Source organism: Melopsittacus undulatus, chromosome 8 (genome assembly GCF_012275295.1).
Source record: "Melopsittacus undulatus isolate bMelUnd1 chromosome 8, bMelUnd1.mat.Z, whole genome shotgun sequence".
NCBI classification, from domain to species: Eukaryota; Metazoa; Chordata; class Aves; order Psittaciformes; family Psittaculidae; genus Melopsittacus; species Melopsittacus undulatus.
Window position 1 is genome coordinate 5300536 of NC_047534.1, and position 18079 is coordinate 5318614.

An 18079-nucleotide genomic window follows, 5' to 3' on the forward strand; every position below is an offset into this window, starting at 1 on the left:
GCTTCCACCTTTTATAAGCCTCTTTTTTCCTTTGGATTTTCCTCAGCAGCTCCTTATCCATCCAAGGAGGTCTCCTGTCCCTCCTGCTGCACTTCCTTGTAGTTGGGATGCAACACTCCTGAGCTTGCAGTAGATGATCCTTGAATATCAATCAACAGTCTTGGGCCCCTCTACCCTCTAGGGCTATATCCCATGGAACCTTGCTAAGCAGGTTCCTGAAGAGCCCAGAGTCTGCTCTCTTGCAGTCCACGGCAGTGAGCTTGCTGCATGCTCTTCTCACTGTCCTGAGGATCTCAGACTTGACCATCTCGTGATCACTGCATCCAAGACTTCCCTGGAGAGTCACATTTCCAATGAGCCCCTCCCTGTTGGTGAGCACGAGGTCAAGCAGGGCACCTCTCCTCGTCGGCTTCTTTATTGCTTGCAGAAGGAAGTTGTCTTCCACACAATCGAGGAACCTCCTGGATTGCTTGTGCCAGGCTGTACTGTCACTCCAACAGATATCAGGGTGGTTGAAGTCTCCCATGAGAACAAGGGCCTGCGAGCGTGAGGCTGTTCAGCGTGAGGCTGTCTGTAGAGCGCTTCATCCACAGGGTCCTCTTGATCAGGCGGTCTGTAGCAGATCCCCCCAATAATGTCCCCTATAGCTGTTTTCCCTTTAACCCTGACCCACAAACTCTCTGTTGACTGCTCACCTGTCTCCAGACAGAGTTCCATACTCTCCAGCCTATCCCTAACATAAATAGCAACTCTCCCTCTCTGCCTGCCAGGCCTGTCTTTTCTAAAGGTCCTGTAACCTTCCATTCCAACACTCCAGTCATAGGAGCCATCCCACCATGTTTCTGTGATGCCTATTATATCATACCCACATAGACGTGCACACATCTTTAATTCATCTTGTTTATTTCCCATGCTATGGGTGTTTGTATAGAAGGATCTGAGCTGAGCTCCAGATGAAGCCAGCTGATTGGCTGGAGTGACTGGAATATCTCTACATTGCTCCAAGCATTTATTATAGGTGCTGGCAACTGATTGGGTGTGTTGGGATGGAATGATGCTCCCCTCCCCAAGCACATCTAGTTTAAAGCATCCTTGCCCAGTCCGGCAAGCCTCCTACCAAAGCCGCTCTTCCCCTTCTTTGTCAGACCAGCTCCACCAGCCTCCAGTAGACCTGGCCTAACTTGGGTCCCGTGTTCAAGACACCCAAACCCCTGACTGTGCCACCACCAATCTAACCATTTATTAACCTGTCAAATCCTCCCAGCCTTTTTGGGGTCCTCCCCTGTATCCTGGAGAATTGACAAAAAGACAGTCTGAGCTTCAGAGCCCCTGACCACCTCTCCAAGGGCTCTGTAGTCCTTCTTTATGTTCTCCAGGCTACTGCTATCTATATATCTACTGCCCTGTATATATCTATGTATCTAACTGTCTGGTTAGACCAGTTACTCAATGTGCTTCTGTTGTTTCTGCCACACAGGGTGACTATGACCCCAGCAAAACCAAAGTTCTTCATTTCAGCATGAATCCAGCGAGCTTGGCCATGCAGCAGCGCAAGGAGGAGCACCAGCAGCTCCAGGAGGCATATGAAAGGCTGAGGGAGACGGTGAGGGTGCTTGAAGGAGGTGGTTCCATCCCTGAGAATCTGGAAGGACTTGGGAGTTTACAGTCATCACAAGAAATTGCAGGTAGGCTGTTGGCTTCTGGTTGTGAAGATGCACTTATTCATGCATACTGCCAAAGGAGCTGTCTGCAGAAGCAGATGGAGACATTGCAGTGTGCTTGATGGAACAGTTATAAGGGAAATGAAAAAATGCTGGGTTGATGCAGGAGAGAGTAAATGTGGTGGCAATCCTGTGGCAGTTTGCTACAGAGGGTAGGTGGCAAGGATAAATAATGATAATTCATATCATTTGCTCATGATAAATGAAATGCCAATGCAACAGCCTTCATAGCCTGGTGCTGCCGATGGAGTAAAGGGAAATATTTCCTTCCTTTCAGGGCTGGTTTAGCCTTTGAGGTAGTACAGACAGCAGGAAATAACTTTCATAGCTGCAGGGAAGCAAGTGGTTGAACTCTTTTCAGACCTGGCTTAAAACAAATTAATATTGTTTATCAGTGTATATGTGCCCCATTAATCACAGCTACATTCAATACTCCATGAAAGTAGAGTACATCTTTCACTGAGCTAAATACACGGCACAGAATCTGTGGCTCTCCTCCAGTATATTCTGTCTTCCCTTCTCATACCTGAACGAGACGTTTTACCCCAAAGTCAGCACCTCCAGACATGCCCTCAGACTCTGTAAATCAAGGTAAGGATATCAAGCAAATGTGACCCATCACCCCTCTGTGCGGGGACCAGGCAGACTTGAGTCATACTGCAGAGCCCAAGAGATCTTCCTGCTGTGATTCTTCCACATGTACCTTGCCCTCAAAACAGTTTTGTTAGAAAGATTAAAAATAGAGAGCCTAATGTCTGTGTGGAGCTAACCTGTGGTGCTTCTGCAGCATGTACACAGCCAGAGGTCAGGATCCTCCTCCGATGGGGCCAGGAGGGCAGAGCTCCACTCAAAGGAGACTTGGGATCCACAAAATGGCAGAGCCCTGGTTTAAGGAATATACACAGAAGAAGGTATCTTTCACTGTTACAACATCAAAATTCTCTGAAAGTAGCTTGCTTTTCCCATTGCTCAAACAATGGTACTTTATCACTGCTCAGGATAGGTTTGTTCCAGCATCTCACAGTGGATTATGGTGCTATATAGCCTTAAAAATACTGTGGTGAGAAGTGTAAATGGGGTGGTTTATAAAGTGAAGAGCTGTTTGGATGTTAGAGGTGTGATGACAGTTTGTCACTGTTGTTAGTGGATGCTCTAACAAGTGCATAAGCATTAAACACTTCATGTATATGTAAGGAAGATTGTCCATAGGAGCTTCCAGTCTGAGGCCCCACGGAGACTGGAGCAGTTCTTGGGGGTGGTTCTTGCATTGCAATTTGAATTTAGCATGCACTGCTTTTTAAATTACAGCAGATGCTGCTGCCTAATGCCCTTGTCTGTTGTTATGCCCCCAAGTACCTGGCACATCTAATGAATGCTGCAGATCCACAGGGCTGACAGTGCCCCTCGAGCCCAGGGAGGAGAGTGCTGGTCAGGGAGGATGCAGAGGTGAAGTCAACTCTGTATCTCTGCTGCTGAGGAATGAACCTCTGGGGTATCATCCACAGTAATTAGAGCATTTCATCTGGGGGAATGCATTTCTCACGTGTGCCTCCTGTGATTTGTTATTCAGAATTATTATTCTGCTGCCTTTCACACAGTTGCTTTTAGTTGTTTGTGAGGTGCTGCTGTGCTGGGATGTTACCAGGTTTGTTGTTAGCTCATAAGGGATGCATTTTTAAAGCTGTTTTCTCTTCTGCCTTTGATTCTGACAGGAAAACAAACAGCTCACCGAGTACCGGGGTGCTTCTAGCCTCTCATATATGTGATGTTGTTTGTATCCTTTTGCCCCAGTCCCATGCTACATCATTCTGACCTCTGGTCACTGACTCGAATGGGAGAGATCAGCTGCAGAGCCTAGTGGAGTGGGAAGTACTTCAGTATCATTTATCAAAGTCACAGGGGGGCCCTTTACATTCTCTGTGAGTGCCTATGGAAGAGATTCATGTAAACAAAATGGGAAAAAATGCTGGGAGTGAAGGGTGGAGGAGCCCTATGAGCCCTTTGAAACCAGGGCATATGTAGAGACCAGGGCATATGTATAGTAAGCCAGGCTATATGGAAAGATCTTGAGTTTTTCTTGTATTTTATGTACTTTTGTACATCACTGTCATGCAGAGGGAACATTGCCATAAACAGTCTTAAACACTCCTTTCTGCTGGGGGAGCATTCAGCAGTATGGTCAGAGGATGAAGACTGTATATATCAGGATGTGCAGGAGATGCTGAGGACATTATGGCGCTGACTGCAAGGTTAACAGTATTGAATTAGCCAGATGAAAACCAGATGTGCTGGGCAGGGCAGAGCTCCTGGTGTGTTAGGGGACAGCTCATGAAGTGCACCATGCAAGCTGCATCTGTTTTTGCACTCACTCTGTCCTGCTTAACTCATGCAGCATCTGCAGTGTGGATGCCACAGCTGTTCTTGTGGTTTAAAACCATGGATTTGCATGGCCAGAAAATTCCCACTGTCTTCTCCCTCTGGAGAAGAAATGGAAGATCCAGCTTTCACTATTTTAGGATCTCAACAGCTCTGCCCACAGGAATGGCTGCCATATGCTTTCCATTTTAGTGTATTTCCAAGGTGTGAAGTGGGGAGCATGTGGCAGAAACTCCCTCTACTCTGTTTGTCATTGTGCAACTGATTGCCTCAGGGAGGCAGGTTTATGGTGTATAATGAGGGAGCAGGTTCCAGTGAGGTTTGTGAAGCTGTTTCTGTGCAAAAATAACAAGAATTGGAATTTTTCTTGCACCCCTTTCTGTCGGCTGCAATACTCATATGTCTGTTTATCCGTTTCATTTGTATGACACATGCAAGAGGCAAATTCAGTTCTCTGAGCTTTTGAGGTGGGAGGTCTCTCGTGTCAGAGTTGAATAGGATGAAGGGAGGCTGAGGACACAGTAGGAAGAGTATGGATAAAAGCTGGGAAGACAACAAAGGTCATATGTAAGTTTGCATTTTGCCTTTTGACTATAAAGGTAAATGTAAGCTTTTACTGTCCTATTTTGCCATATAGCCTGAAGGGCTTTTTGGCAGAGGTGAGGGATTTGGGTGGCCTCTAGCCAGTCAGGTTTGCTGTGTTCAACAAGCTTATGTGATCTGCAGCAATGATGCTTAAGGTTCAGAGAATTAGACCAATCAAAGAAAAGCATTAAGGACAATGATGTTGATGGTTTCGATACTAATGTGTTGGCCAGTGTTAAATTCATTGGACTGGAATGCAGCACGTTTTTTCTGATCATGGTTCAGACTCTTGGATAGGTAATAAGGAAATTATTACTGTGGACGTTAAAGCTCATTAAATGTGACTCTATTAAAAATCAAGGTTATGCTGGACTTTAAATCTCTTTGAGCATAACCGCTGGCGGCTGCAGCACATCCTGGCAACTTGCCACCTAATTCAGTGGTCCTTTCCTCTCATTTATGCTGTAATAGTCTCTGTTAAAGCAGGTACCAGGGTTATTGCAGAGCAGAGGTTTGAATGATGTGAGCTGTAACAACATGTCCTCCTTTTGCCAAGTAGAGACTTGCACATGGGGTTGTGTGGTGTTGATGGGGCAGATTTGTGGCAGCCTCAGTACAGGAATGGGCTGTGACTTCATGGGTGCTTTGTTTCTCTCCCTGTGGCTGCCCAGGTCTGGGTTGTGTATGAGCAGGGTGCTCCAAAGTCAGGCTGCCATCTGTGGAGAGGCTCCCAGGCTCTGGAACAGGGATGCAGATTGTAACAGCTTTGGAGAGGTATCACTGCCCAGATTGGGAATCTCTTCCAGTTCTACATTTCTCTTCCCTGTACTCTTCACACACACACCACCACTCTCCCTCCTCTGTATTCAGGCTGCATCTTCTACTTTTTTTCTTCCAGCTCCATAGCTTTTCCAGGTTTTCTCTGTTTCTCTCCAGGCCATTTCTGTCTACATCTCCCTTTTTTGTCTTGTGTGGTCCTAGTAGACCTCTAGATTTTTCTTTTCTGGCACTGCTAGAGATGGAGTTCAGTCTTAGTTGCAAGCAAATAGGTAGGTGGCAGCTCATGGGGAGCTGACAGAAGTAATGATGTGTGTATTGTGGCTAAGCGTAGGTAGAAATGAGAATGCTTCAGGTGATGATTATTTCCATTTGTCTTCTCATCTTAAATATAGTGTATTTGAAGAGAGGAACGGATGACCCATAGAAGCTGGTTCCTGACTAAAGAACTCTAATGCAAATTCCATCAGCTCTCATGATTTATTGCTATCCCATAGGCACTGTGGAGCGTTCCCTTCTTTCATGCAGCCTCTCCCCGTGAGCAAGAGGAAAAGTGCTTTTAATATCCTTTCTGTTGGGAGACAGACTGGCACCCCTAGCAGGAAGGAAGATGGGGAAATCAACTCTGATTTCAACCATCTGTGGAGAAATTTTGGAAGTGAACTGTTTCCCTGAACATAATCCCACCAAAAAGGAAAACTATTGATTCATCTCAATGTGTCCTTTTTCTCTTGTTAGGGCCAAGTAGGAAAAGAGGGTCCTTGATGAAGATCTGGGGAGTCTCATTGTAGGGCATGTGTTTGACCCCAACAGGGATGCTACATCTGGTGTTCAGCAGAGGCTGTCTCCAGCATCAGTGCCATGTCAGGGCCTTGTAAAAATGTAATTAATTTGAATTAAATGGGGTAATGAATTAATATTAAAATAATATAATCTTGCTGAGATGACAAGCCAGAGATGGTAAAATTTGTCACTGTCCCAGTATGCTTGTGCTTCTGGTGAATGTGTTTCTGAGTACAGAAGGCGACAAAAAAGGAGCAGATGGAGTTTAGAAGTTGCTGTTCTCCATCCACAGTTGGCTAAGCTGTTGGTGCTTGGAAGCCTTGGTGCTTCCTACCATCTGTGTATAGGAAATCCACACATAATGAGGGCTGCACCTGCAAATGGAACCTGAGTCCATCTGATGAAGGATTTTTGTGTGACCTTAGTTGTTGGTAGATGCACACATGGAAGCACAGCATCCATCTCTTACCTTGTGCCTATGGCTCCTAGCATCTTGCTGGTCAAAGAATGACCAGGTGAATGCATAGAGGGCAGCTCTTCTTCGGTCATGTAATGCATCTTCCTAAAGCATGGGAAGGATTCATTAGGTGACACTTCTTTCCATGATGTTTAACACGCCAAGACCCCTTCAGTTTGTCTAAAGGAATTGCCTTCTTTCTGAAGAGGCACAGAGTGAAGGTCCAGGGCATTTGCTGTCTTCAAATGTTAAGGGACATTTGGTAAGAACAGGATGTTGGCCTTTGTGCCCTGCCTGATTTCAATAAAGTAATTGCTTTCTGCATATCCCATTTTCCTCTGAAGTTTATAAAAAGCTTGTCTTTGTCTCTGGTGTTTTGCTCTGCACTGATGAAGTTCTGTCCTCTCTCACTCCAGAGATGGCCACATGTTCTTGATGGGGGAAGAAATCATTCCTTACTGCTACCTGGATCAGAAATGTTGAGTAGGTTTAATGTGCAAAGCACAAAAGGTATGGAAAGTAGCACACGGGATGAGGGTTATTTAGCACCAGTTCTCAGGAGCTGCTTTGCCTGAGCTGCTTGGAGCCTGCCTGCCTTCCCATGCTGACTCTGCAGCTGAAGAGCAGAGCCTCCCTGGGGCAATGCCTCACCTCCCTGCTAGTTATCATTATTGGCTTTATGCTGCTAGTTTCTCTACTGCAAGACATTTAGACCAGTCTGGGACCCAGTATATTAAGACTGGGAATAAGCTGGTAGTTTAAATAGAACTTACTCTCATTTCCTTCCTTATCATCCATATCCCTTTGTCCCAGCCCAGCACTACAGGTGGGGCTACTAAATATACCAGTTTTCCTAAAAGGCTATAACCAAACTGGGACCTCCTGTGCTTCAGTATTGACAGTGTTCCAGTAGTTGGTGGGCAAAGTCTTTTAAACCCTTTTACTTTACAATGGTGTCAATAGATCTGGGCAGTCTAGACACAAGGGGAAAATGCCTTGAAGCCTTCGTATGTTCTGATTCAGCACCAGTGTGGCCTTTGATGGTAAATGCTTTGCACTACTGAAGTCAGCACAGCCACCTACAAAGAATCAGGTTTCCTGTCTTGAATAAAAGTGTAGTACCTCAAGAAGGCTGAAAGAAGTGCTTAAAAGTTAAAAAAGATTGCTTTTATCATATATAACGTTTGTCATCCAGATAGATTCCCAGGTTTTTTTGGAGATAGCATAGCTATGAAGTCATGCAGCACTGAATACATTGAAAACAGTGTGCCCTGCCTGTGGCAGCATGCCATGAATCCATTAAACACCCTGAGACTTGCCCCCGAGCAAACTTAATCTGTGTGCTGCGAGCAGGCAGGACAGGAGCAGGCAGACAGCAGTCACTGACCGAACAAACCCCTGAGGAGGCAGCTTCTTGTGAAACAGGGATGTGAGGTGTCAGTGAGACACTGCCAGGACTTCCAGACTCTGCTGTCCAGGGAGCCAGGGGTTTGTAATAAATCCTGTAACGTAGTTCTGTTGTAGCTACCGAATGTGTAAAACTTGGTGTCAGTCAAAGGTTAGAGTCCAGACTGTATTTAGCCTTCACAAAGAGCAGAAGAGCTGCAGGATTTCTTCCTGGCCCCTCTTTTTCACTCAATTCACGTGTGGAGTTACTAGAGGCCTGCGTATTTCTGCTTTTGTAAGAGGCAGCCTCTGAACCTGCGTAAGACTTCCATAGCTCCAGTGATTCCTACAAGGGCTTTTATTTAAAGCATCTCCCACCCACTTTCTAGGCACTGTGTAGAAGTTGATTACAATATATGTAGTAGCAGCAGAAACCATGCTCCAGAAAAAATAAAGCCACTTTACCAAGAAACAAATAGTAAAGTTGGGAGGAAGAAGGAAATGGAAAAGGAAATAGAAAGGTATATGTGATCAGGGGGACCAAACTTAAACACTGGACTATGAGAACATCTACAATGGTTTCTGTAGCAATATGAGGAAGGAGGCTTCTAAGGGAAGGGTCTCTGGGCTTAGAGATCCTGCCTTGAATCTGGCTGTAATGGAAATGAGTAGTACTGCAAGAGAATACTGCTGAGGAGAAGGCTGCCTGTTTCCAAGGTGGGTACATCTTCCTTATTCAGTACTGATGCAGGACAGTCATGATGTTACATCTGAGAAGGAAGAAGTCACCTTTGCTGAGGTAGATGAGAAGGTTAGAAGGAATTTCTAGGACCTTTCTGGGAGAAACCTGGGCTGACAAGGAGTATTCCCTCTCCTGCTGGTTTATTACTCTGTGTGTGGCTTTGGAGGAGAACTGGTGATAGAAACAATATTTTCAAGCCTGCTGACTGGTTTCTAGTTGGCAGCCCATCAATAGCTGAGTGAAACACAAAGCAACCAGGAGAAATAATTGTTCTCTCTACTAGAAGTAACCACCCAGAAGTAGCTGTGCTCCTTCATTAATAACCAGGGGAAGTTCAGAGTCTTTGCAAGGAGAGAAGTCAATGGGCGGTGGAAGGACCTGTACCTTTTCTCTCCTGTGGTTTAACCTCTTCCCACCACCCAGATCCCTATAAAACACCATCAGATTTCTACCAAATGGAAACTGCCATATTGCAGATAGCACCTTTCATGGCTGTAGTTCTTCTACATCCCTCAGGTTCTTCTCTATCCCTCTGCACTAATGGTTTCTTTATCAAGCAGAGATAAGCCAATAGGCTATTGAGTGTTATGGGTCTTGATAAACTTTGAGTTGTGTTTTCCTGCTTGGGTATTTGAGTCAACTCTTGTTATTTGGTTATTGCCTTCTTGGAGGCTATGTAGCAGTTAGAATGCTCTTGCTAGATCTCTCCAGTCCAGCATTTCCCATGAAGGAAAGGAACTGCAGTATTATCTGCAGCTGCCCTTTGGATCCTGCAGGGTCGTGATATGAGCTGCCTTTTACAGTAGTTTGCATCACAGAGCAGCTTTTGATTAGGATCCATGTGCCACAAGGCCTCTGGATGTACACAATTGAAAATGCTCTTTCATTCATCAGCAGGATTGAGAAGAAAGACTTGTGCTGATGTCTCAAATTCAGGCCGACACGATTTCCCTGACATTAGAGAAACCAGCCTGCCAGCGTGGTAGAGCACTCCTGCAGGGGAGAGCCTCAGATCTCTGCTCTGCATCTCATCAATGTATTGTTTCTCTTGGAAATTAAAGCTTGATGCCTTGGTGAACAGTAGAGAGTAGTGGAAATCTACTCAAGGAGCTTTGCAAGGGGTGTCAAGGTTACCAGAGATGTCTTGAAAAGCCTTGTGCTGGCAAAGTGAGTGTTCCCTGGTTGGGGATGTTTATTAGATTCAGAAAAATAACAGTAATGGGAAAATACTGAACTTATGGACAGCTTCCCTCTCCATACTATATCCAAGGTGGCAGTATTCTTGTTCTGGCAGGTTCATAATGGGACAAAAATCACTGAATTTGCTGTTTTTCTCTGGAGTCCTCCTTTCAGTTTGCAGGTAAGTATACGTGGCTGGGAGCTGAAATGGGACTGCCTTCCCAGAGTAAATAGAGACTCCTTAACACTGAATGCCAAATCAGGTGGCATGAATATGTAGAGACTGAGAAATAGAGTATGTCTTCTGAGAAATAAAGTATGTCTACTCATCACATGTTTTAAAGGGGCAACATCCAAATGAAACTCAGAAGCCAGAGGATAACCTTTTGCATGGGCTGTTTCTCATTTACTGCTCTGTGTCTGTGAGAAGCTGTTTTTTCCTGGGAAATGCTGTTTTCCAGTTATGTTCCCATTTGTTTTCCTTTTCCCTCGCTCTGATTATTTAGGGGCTGTAAATGAAGCAAAATAAGGCTGTTTCAATATTCTAGAGCAGCGGCTGTATTTAAGAAGTTTATATTTGATGAGTAAGTTGATGACACCGCATTATGTGAATTTGATGTGCAAAGTTGTCACTAAAGTGTAAACATCGTGACAGCAGGACCAGCAATTCCCAGCCTAATCAAGTAAGCCGAGTAACACATTCTTTGAGCTATAGAGTAATAGAGACTAATTTGCATATTAAAATGAGAGAAGCTACACAGATCCAACAATTAAGTTGATATTTTAATTGCATAAAAGTCAGGAGATTCAAAGTTATGTTTCCTGCATCAGTTCATTTGTCACCCACGTGTATTTGTATGTTTTCAATGACTTTATTTGGTATGAAACTAATGTGGATTAAAATACAGGAAATGTTAGTAATGGAAGGAAGGACAGCTTTGGATTTCCTGGGTTAGAAAGCAGACTAAAAGAACTCAGAATTTCTTGGTCTGTTTAAAAATAGTACAACCAAATTCCAGGTAGTTTCTTCCTTAATATTCTAGTAGATGTGCTGGGAGGGAGGGAGATGGAGCAATATTCAAATGCAGTGAAAAAAATTCCTATTGATCTCAATTGACTGAGAATTATATCCTTAACTTCTTGTTTTCTTTTTAAGGAATAGGCTTTATTTAATTGCAAATTCACACAAATGCACGAGTCCCGCTAAGAATTACATCAATATATGGATTGTGTCCTTGGTGTTTGTGCTGGTTTCACAGTCCTGATCTTGCATTCAGATAAGCATGCACGTATACAGCTACCCTTATCTCCCCATGCTGATGTGCTGATATCTGAGTGCTTGTTCGCTGCGCTCACAAAAACCTATTCACTTGCCAAGCCTGACGAGGTTTTTATACTCCTCCTTTGAGTTAGACTACAAAAAGAATGTTTCTGAAAAGGTTAACTAATGGATATACTTCTCTTCCTGATGAAGAAAACTGGTGAAGTGCTGAAAAATGGTCAAGCAGAGTTTTGATCAGGCTTTTGTCATCAAATACATCCTAAGCAAGGAGGAGAAATGTTAATCCATAGTGGATTTATTTGGAATGGAGAACATCTATTTGGAAAGCAATCAACGTATAAAAGCAGACGCTTGCCATCTTAATCACGGCACTGACATCAGTACCGTGATGTGATAATGTTGTGATAGCCTTTAGAATGTGGTGCTGACATACAAATGTCGATAGGAAGAGAGAGAAGCCTCTTAGCATCTTCACGCCTGTTGACTTGGTCTGCTAATGTCCGTGCAGTTTGAGCAGCTTGTCCAGTGGTTACTGATCACATGGTATCCTAAATAAAAAGGTGAAAGACCCTTTCAGCTTGTTTGGGAAAAAAGCCATCACCTTGCAATCCCCTTGGGAATCCAGCAATGGACAGTACAGCAGGCAGAGCATGATGCGCTCCCAACATGGCACAGGTCAGTAAGGAGATAGCAGCATCCTTCATGGCGCTGGCTTTGGTGCAATTATCTCATGCTTTTGGTGTGATTTTGTGCCAAGGAGGTGAAGGCATGGGGTTAAATCACAGCAAAACTTAAAACACAGGGGAATATCATGCCTGTCCATCAGGGATTTCTTAAGTATCTAGGAGCAATACATTATTTAGACTAAACTAAAGCTGCCTGGTGTGGTTTATATAGTCACAGCAGCTGAGGGAGTCTTCACTCTCTGTTTCAGTGTTTCCACATTTTCTCCATTTCAGTGCCAGGTTATCTGGCATAATCTCCAGTTAGAGAGCAGCAAGTCAATCCAGCCTCCATTATAATTATATACAGCCAGCTTCAGCTCAATGGATGAAAAATGGATGAAAATCAGACAGATGAAAAGCTGGTTGAAATCAGATTCACGAATCGCTGTTTCTCTGGCTGGCTAAGTGTGTTTCTGTCTGTATTGCATAGAAGTTCTGTTGGAGTACTACAGCATGGTGGGTTATTGGGTAGGTATGCAACTTTGTAGAGATACCTTCTGCGATGATCAGACACCATCATAGGCAGCAGCAGAAGTATTTAAGTTAAATAGATCAGAGACTTCCATAAGGAAGGGCTGGAGGCAGCAGCAGCATCCACCTTCGCTACAGACTGCGGATGTGTCATCAAAACCCTCACCACTAATGGCATCAAAGGCAATCTGAAAGATTCAGCAAAGGGTTTCTGAATAGACTGATAATGATGACGGCATGTGATTCCCTTTTTAGCCTGCCCTATTGCAATGACTTCCCTGAAACGAGGCAGAATTTAGGCGAGGGGAAGCTTCTGTTATACAAAAGCGATAAAAATCAGTCCCAAGATAGAAGTGGGGATGTTGGATCTGCCTCACAGATGTGGGCTAAAGGTGTTTTCAGCATCAGCCACCATTTGTAGTAACTCCTGGTCAGGTTGTTTCCATGCTCATGTCCCTTCTGTAGATGTGCTGATGCATTTGCAAGCTCCCTGCAGAATGCGTTTGGACTCCCGTAGTGCTGTAAGGAGTAGTGGAGATTGCTCTTCACTTCCATTTCAAACCAATTCTTTCTACTGAAGGATCCTTCCCATTTTACAACCTGAAAACCCCATGGAAAGAGGAGGGGAGCATTACCCTGAGCTTGTATTCTGGAGTCATAGGAAGATTTTGGTGAAATGAAAAATTGGAAGCAGAATAGGGACATTCTGCAGGTATGCAAATGTCTTCATCTGCAAGGTGATACGCTAAGCCAAATGAAGAGGCTGCTTGCAGCACTTGGGAACAGATTTAAAGCTAATGGCATCTTAGTTACGCCTCAGGTAACTCTGAGTCCTAGGCTGCTAACCCCAGCAGTTAGAAATAAATAAGGATAAAAATTAGAACTAGGCATATCATACCCCACTTAGTGCAGCCTGTTAAACACTGCTGCTCTCCTCTGTCAAAGGTGGAGTGAGCCAGCCTGTTCCGTAAAACCAGGGCAAATGAGCAATTAGCAAGAGGTACAGAAATAGTGTTTAAGAAGTTACAAAGTTGCTCTGAGAGCAATAAAATGTCTCTCCTTGTTTTGCTCATAGTTTAGAGTGGGAATATTTGACACTTAACAAAAGCTGACTAAATCTTTGTTGTTTCCCTTTAATGATTAGAATTCAGGGGAGGGCTGGCTGTGACAGGCAGGAGAAAGCATTGCCATGAAAGTGAAGCTCTTTTTAATTAGAAAGTCCCTTGGATGATTTACCTTCTAGTGATTTGAGTGCTGGTTTGAATGTGTCAGCAACACTGACCGGCACGATGCAGTCTTGTCAGCACAGGTTCTGTTTTGCTCTTTAGACATCAAGAGGTGAAGCCTGCTCCAGCAAAGAGATGCTGTGATGAGGGAAATTATAACCGCAGCCAGCCGTGCTAGCGACTTCACCATCTGCTGTGAAGTCTCTGCCTTGAATGCCAGCACTTGTGGTAGCAGGCATAATGATGATAATATTTTCCACTTCTGTAGCACCCTCTGTCCAAAGGTCTCTGGGCATGCTAGAGGTACTAATTAAGACTCACAGCACCCATGGGAGGTGGGCGTGAGGCTCCACACTGGCTTTTCTTGCTTGCAGAGTCTAAAGAGGCTATGGTACTCATCTTTGGGAAGCAGTTCCTTCTGTCAAGCAGCTCGGGAAGAACTAAAAACCTCTCATGCTGTTGTTAGTTTAAATCAGCTCTGTATGGAGAGGCAGTCTGCCTTGTGTTAGTTAACCTGCTGGAGTGGAAGGCAGGGGCTGAGCTTCATGCTCCTAAGTGAGTTTGTTGGGGGAGCTGCAGAAGCTGGGTCTGTCATAGCTGTTTCACAGTTTCCTACAGTGGAAGTCTTGGGGTCTTTTAACTTGAGTCCAGGGCCTACTATGTGACCTTCTGGGGAAACTGGACTCTTAACATCAGACTGCAAACACTCTACATGTGAAAAATCATAGAATAATAGAATAGTTTGGGCTGGAAGGGACCTTTAAAGGTCACATAGTCCAACCCACTGCCATGGGCAGGAACATTTTCAGCTCCAAGTCCTGTCCAACCTGGCCTTGAAAGATTCCAGGGATGCGGCATCTGCCACCTTCCTGGGCAACCTGTTCTAATGCCCCACCACCTTCATCATAAAAGTTATTTAGATTTAAATTAGTTTTTTTCTTGCATTTCCATAGTCTGCAGGAAATGCATGGAAAACCTTGTATGGACTGTTGGGAAGGAGTCCTAATATGCAACATGAGAAAAGGAGCGATTTGACCACAGATTGTTAATGCATGATCCCAACACTCACACGCCTGGATTCAAAAGTGCATTTCCATGAAGATCCATTTAATGTGCTCTTCAGTTGGGTAGAGCTGTGGCAGTGAAGCTCTTCCTTCCCCTGAGTGCAAGGTGTAAAATAAAACCCGCTAGTCGAGATCAAAGATACACCCTACTATCCACCATCTGTAAGAGGAAAAATACTGTTGTCGAGTATCATTATATGATGTGTAAGTGTATTTGAGGCTATTAAAGACAGTTATCCTCAGAGATTTCTATGTAACAGGTTAAAATGAGGGAGGGTGGGGAACAAACCCTTGCTGTGTTTAATTATTGCTGGGTGCTGCATGCACTTTTCTTCATTATTTACTTAATCTTAAATGCCAGATGCTAAAGGGCACCATCATCAATTAACTGCTTAATTAGACTTGCAAAGAAATCATGTAACTTAGTTACAGGCAAATAAAAAAGGGAAAAAAGCTCACAGAGCAGAAGCTCAGGGCTCTCTTTGCAATCATTTTTAAAGCTCCCTGCGTACATTGTTTGCTTTCATCGCTCGCTGGAAACTCTTTGGAGCACTCTCTCTGCCACTGGCCCTGTAGGGAGGCAAGTGGCTCACTGCACCATCACTTGTTCATTGCCATTCTGAGTGGGTTTAGTTACAGCTTGCTTATTGCTCTCCAAATTCTTCTAACAGAGGTTTGGATCAGATGCCCTCTGCGAGGACTGGTGTGGTGCCGCATCCTGATCCACAGGAGGATGTGGCCTTTACCCTCCCTTTGCCATCTGCAGCCCTTCTGTGCTTGCTCTGGGTGCCACACCACACACTGTCCCCTGTTTCTGATAGGAGGACTTTTGTGGTGAGCACATCTCTGTATTTTGCCATGTATTTCAGTATTTTAGCATGCAGCCAACAAAGCACCCTATCATTAGCAGAAAGCCCTGTTTCCCTCACTGCAGAATAATAGGAAGCAAGATGCTTTTATTCCATTAGTTCCCACTCTAATGAATAAGAGTGTTCACAGGAGTAGAGCACATCCTCAAGGCTTACAACTGTCCAAATCTTTATCTTCCAAATTGTCTTAACAAAGTAATAATCAATATCTTGTGCTTGTGTATATGCAAAGTTTTTCCTCTATAGAGGTACTGCTGTCTTTCTGACTATGTTACTGCTATTCCCACTTTGACAACAACATTGTCATTTAAGTGCCTTTGCAGCATCCCATGGTTTACAACTTTGATTTCTTTCTTAGTACCCTGATGTTGGAAGCTGCTGACATACTTTTTCCTTTCTGAAAACAAGGTGGTGTTTGGTTTCTCAGAGCTTTGCTCTCTCTCTGTGCCTTTGCTGTCTCAACACTGCTCTTTTCCTTTCTGGAAACACGACCTAGCCCTTCAGAGTTCCTTATTTCTTCTAAGCACTGTATAAACATTATCTAATTAAGTATATATAACATGCCCTAAAGTATGTTAAGGGAAAGCTGCAGCACAGCATTGAAGTTTCCAGTCACTTGATCCAGTGTAAAATCTGATTGAATCACTAATTATTTCTTTAAGTGCTGTGCCTAATGACATGTATCAAGATAGGGAGATCAGAGCTGCAGCCAGAAGCACTGGGAGCAGGGACAGGGCCCATCAGGTAAGTTCTGTGTTAGTTCTGGAGTTGGTTTGGGTATGCACATGAAGGTAATAAACCAACGCAACAAATGAGGAGCTGCAGCATTTGGATCTTTCCTGTTTTGATGTATATAATCAGCTCTACATTTCCTGTTGAAATATTCATTAAAATTGCAGCCCCTGTGATTATGCAGCTGCCTAATTCAAATCAATGGAGCTCCTGAAACAATTTCAGATATTTTTAAATACTTCTGTAGAACTTCCTTGTTTACAATGTTATGATTAAGTGACTTTTTATTCTAAGTCATCTAAAGCATTAATAAAAATCTTTTCAGCTTTTCTTTAATGTTCTTTTACTCAGAGCGTCTGCAAGTAATGCAAACCCTGCTTTATGGCTTTATCTTTTTACTTCTTAGTGCAGAATGTCTACTTGTATTGATAACTAAATCAGAATCCCAATTACACGAGGTTTTTATAATTCCTAGCAAGCCATAAATGACTTATTCTGAAATCCTAACACAAATAAGTAGAATTAATAAGGCAGCAGAATAAATAGCACTGGGAATACAACAGCTCACTAAATTCTGGAAGCAACTGTTGATAATGTCTATACATTGATGTTAGAATCAACGTGTGGGTGTCCAGAAGGAAGATTATAACGTCCAAAGGGTCAAGATACTTCACTAGTTCTTGTGCCAAAAGGGAGGCCATTTTAGTTTATGGGAAAGATGCTTTTAAGGTAATTTCAGCTCTTCTGCTTTGGAATGCTTCAGAGTGATGCCAGGGTTCTCGTAAGTTTGTTTTAATGACTTTGTGTTTATTAACTTTTCATTTTTCTAATAACTGCAATCCCTGTTACTGTTTCAGGAGCCTTGGCAGAATTCAGATGTGTTTAAGTTACAAACATTACAGGAAAACACCTAAATCAAAACATTGTGGGAGAGAGCCTGCAGAACAAGCAGATGTTTACTGTCTGACTTCTGCAGTTGACAAAAAGCAAACACGTTTCTATAAAAACTCCAGTGTGGGAAAAGCATTTTAGTTGCCTGGTTTTGTGCTTCACCTGCCTGTGAAGGTATTTCTTTAGTCTTCTTTTGCTTCTGTTACCTCACCCCAGCTGAACTTACTGACTCCTGTGTTTAACTCACCTTTGTTACGGCCCCACCAGAGTGCCGGGCACAGGGAAGAGGCAAATCTGGCACAGCTCAGAGCTTGGTCCCTTAATCCCTCACTGAACACATCTGCTTGAGCTGGTGCTGCTGGGTCAAGCATCAGGGGTGGCCAGATGTGAACTGCTGCAGATGTTTTAGCAGACTGGTTGAGCCCTGATGTTCTGCTACCAACCTGCCAGTGCTGCTGTCACCGTTAGAGCAACATCCTTGTTCACAGAAGGAGGAGTGAAATATGGAACCTGTGCAGGTCCAGATTGGTCAGTGCTGAGAGACCGATGATTGCCGACTGTATCATACTGGGTTTAGAAGCAGATGATTTTAAATGAACTCTTATTCTTTGGTGCTAAGAAGTAGGATGCAGCCTATATGGCAGGGAATTGAGTATTGTTATTTGTATATCATCCTTCATTTATTCTTGGCATTCAGGACTTGGACACCTATTGAAAGTTGGGTAGAGGATGGGAATGAGATGGAAGAGGACAGGAAAGACTGAAGCTTTTTCTTATTTTAACAGAATAGATTGAGTGCGATTTGGCCACTGC

At 43.8% G+C, this 18079-nt stretch overlaps 1 protein-coding gene across 4 annotated transcripts in view; it reads left to right on the forward strand.

The window, feature by feature from the left end:
• Positions 1 to 18079, forward strand: part of MAD1L1 (mitotic arrest deficient 1 like 1) — a 366896-nt gene that overhangs the window by 242049 nt on the left and 106768 nt on the right. For all 4 annotated transcript variants that reach the window (XM_005145268.3, XM_031045610.2, XM_034065681.1 and 1 more), the window contains one exon: positions 1478 to 1685. In XM_005145268.3, the coding sequence (XP_005145325.2) occupies positions 1478 to 1685 (208 nt within the window). The remainder of the gene's footprint in view (positions 1 to 1477; positions 1686 to 18079) is intronic.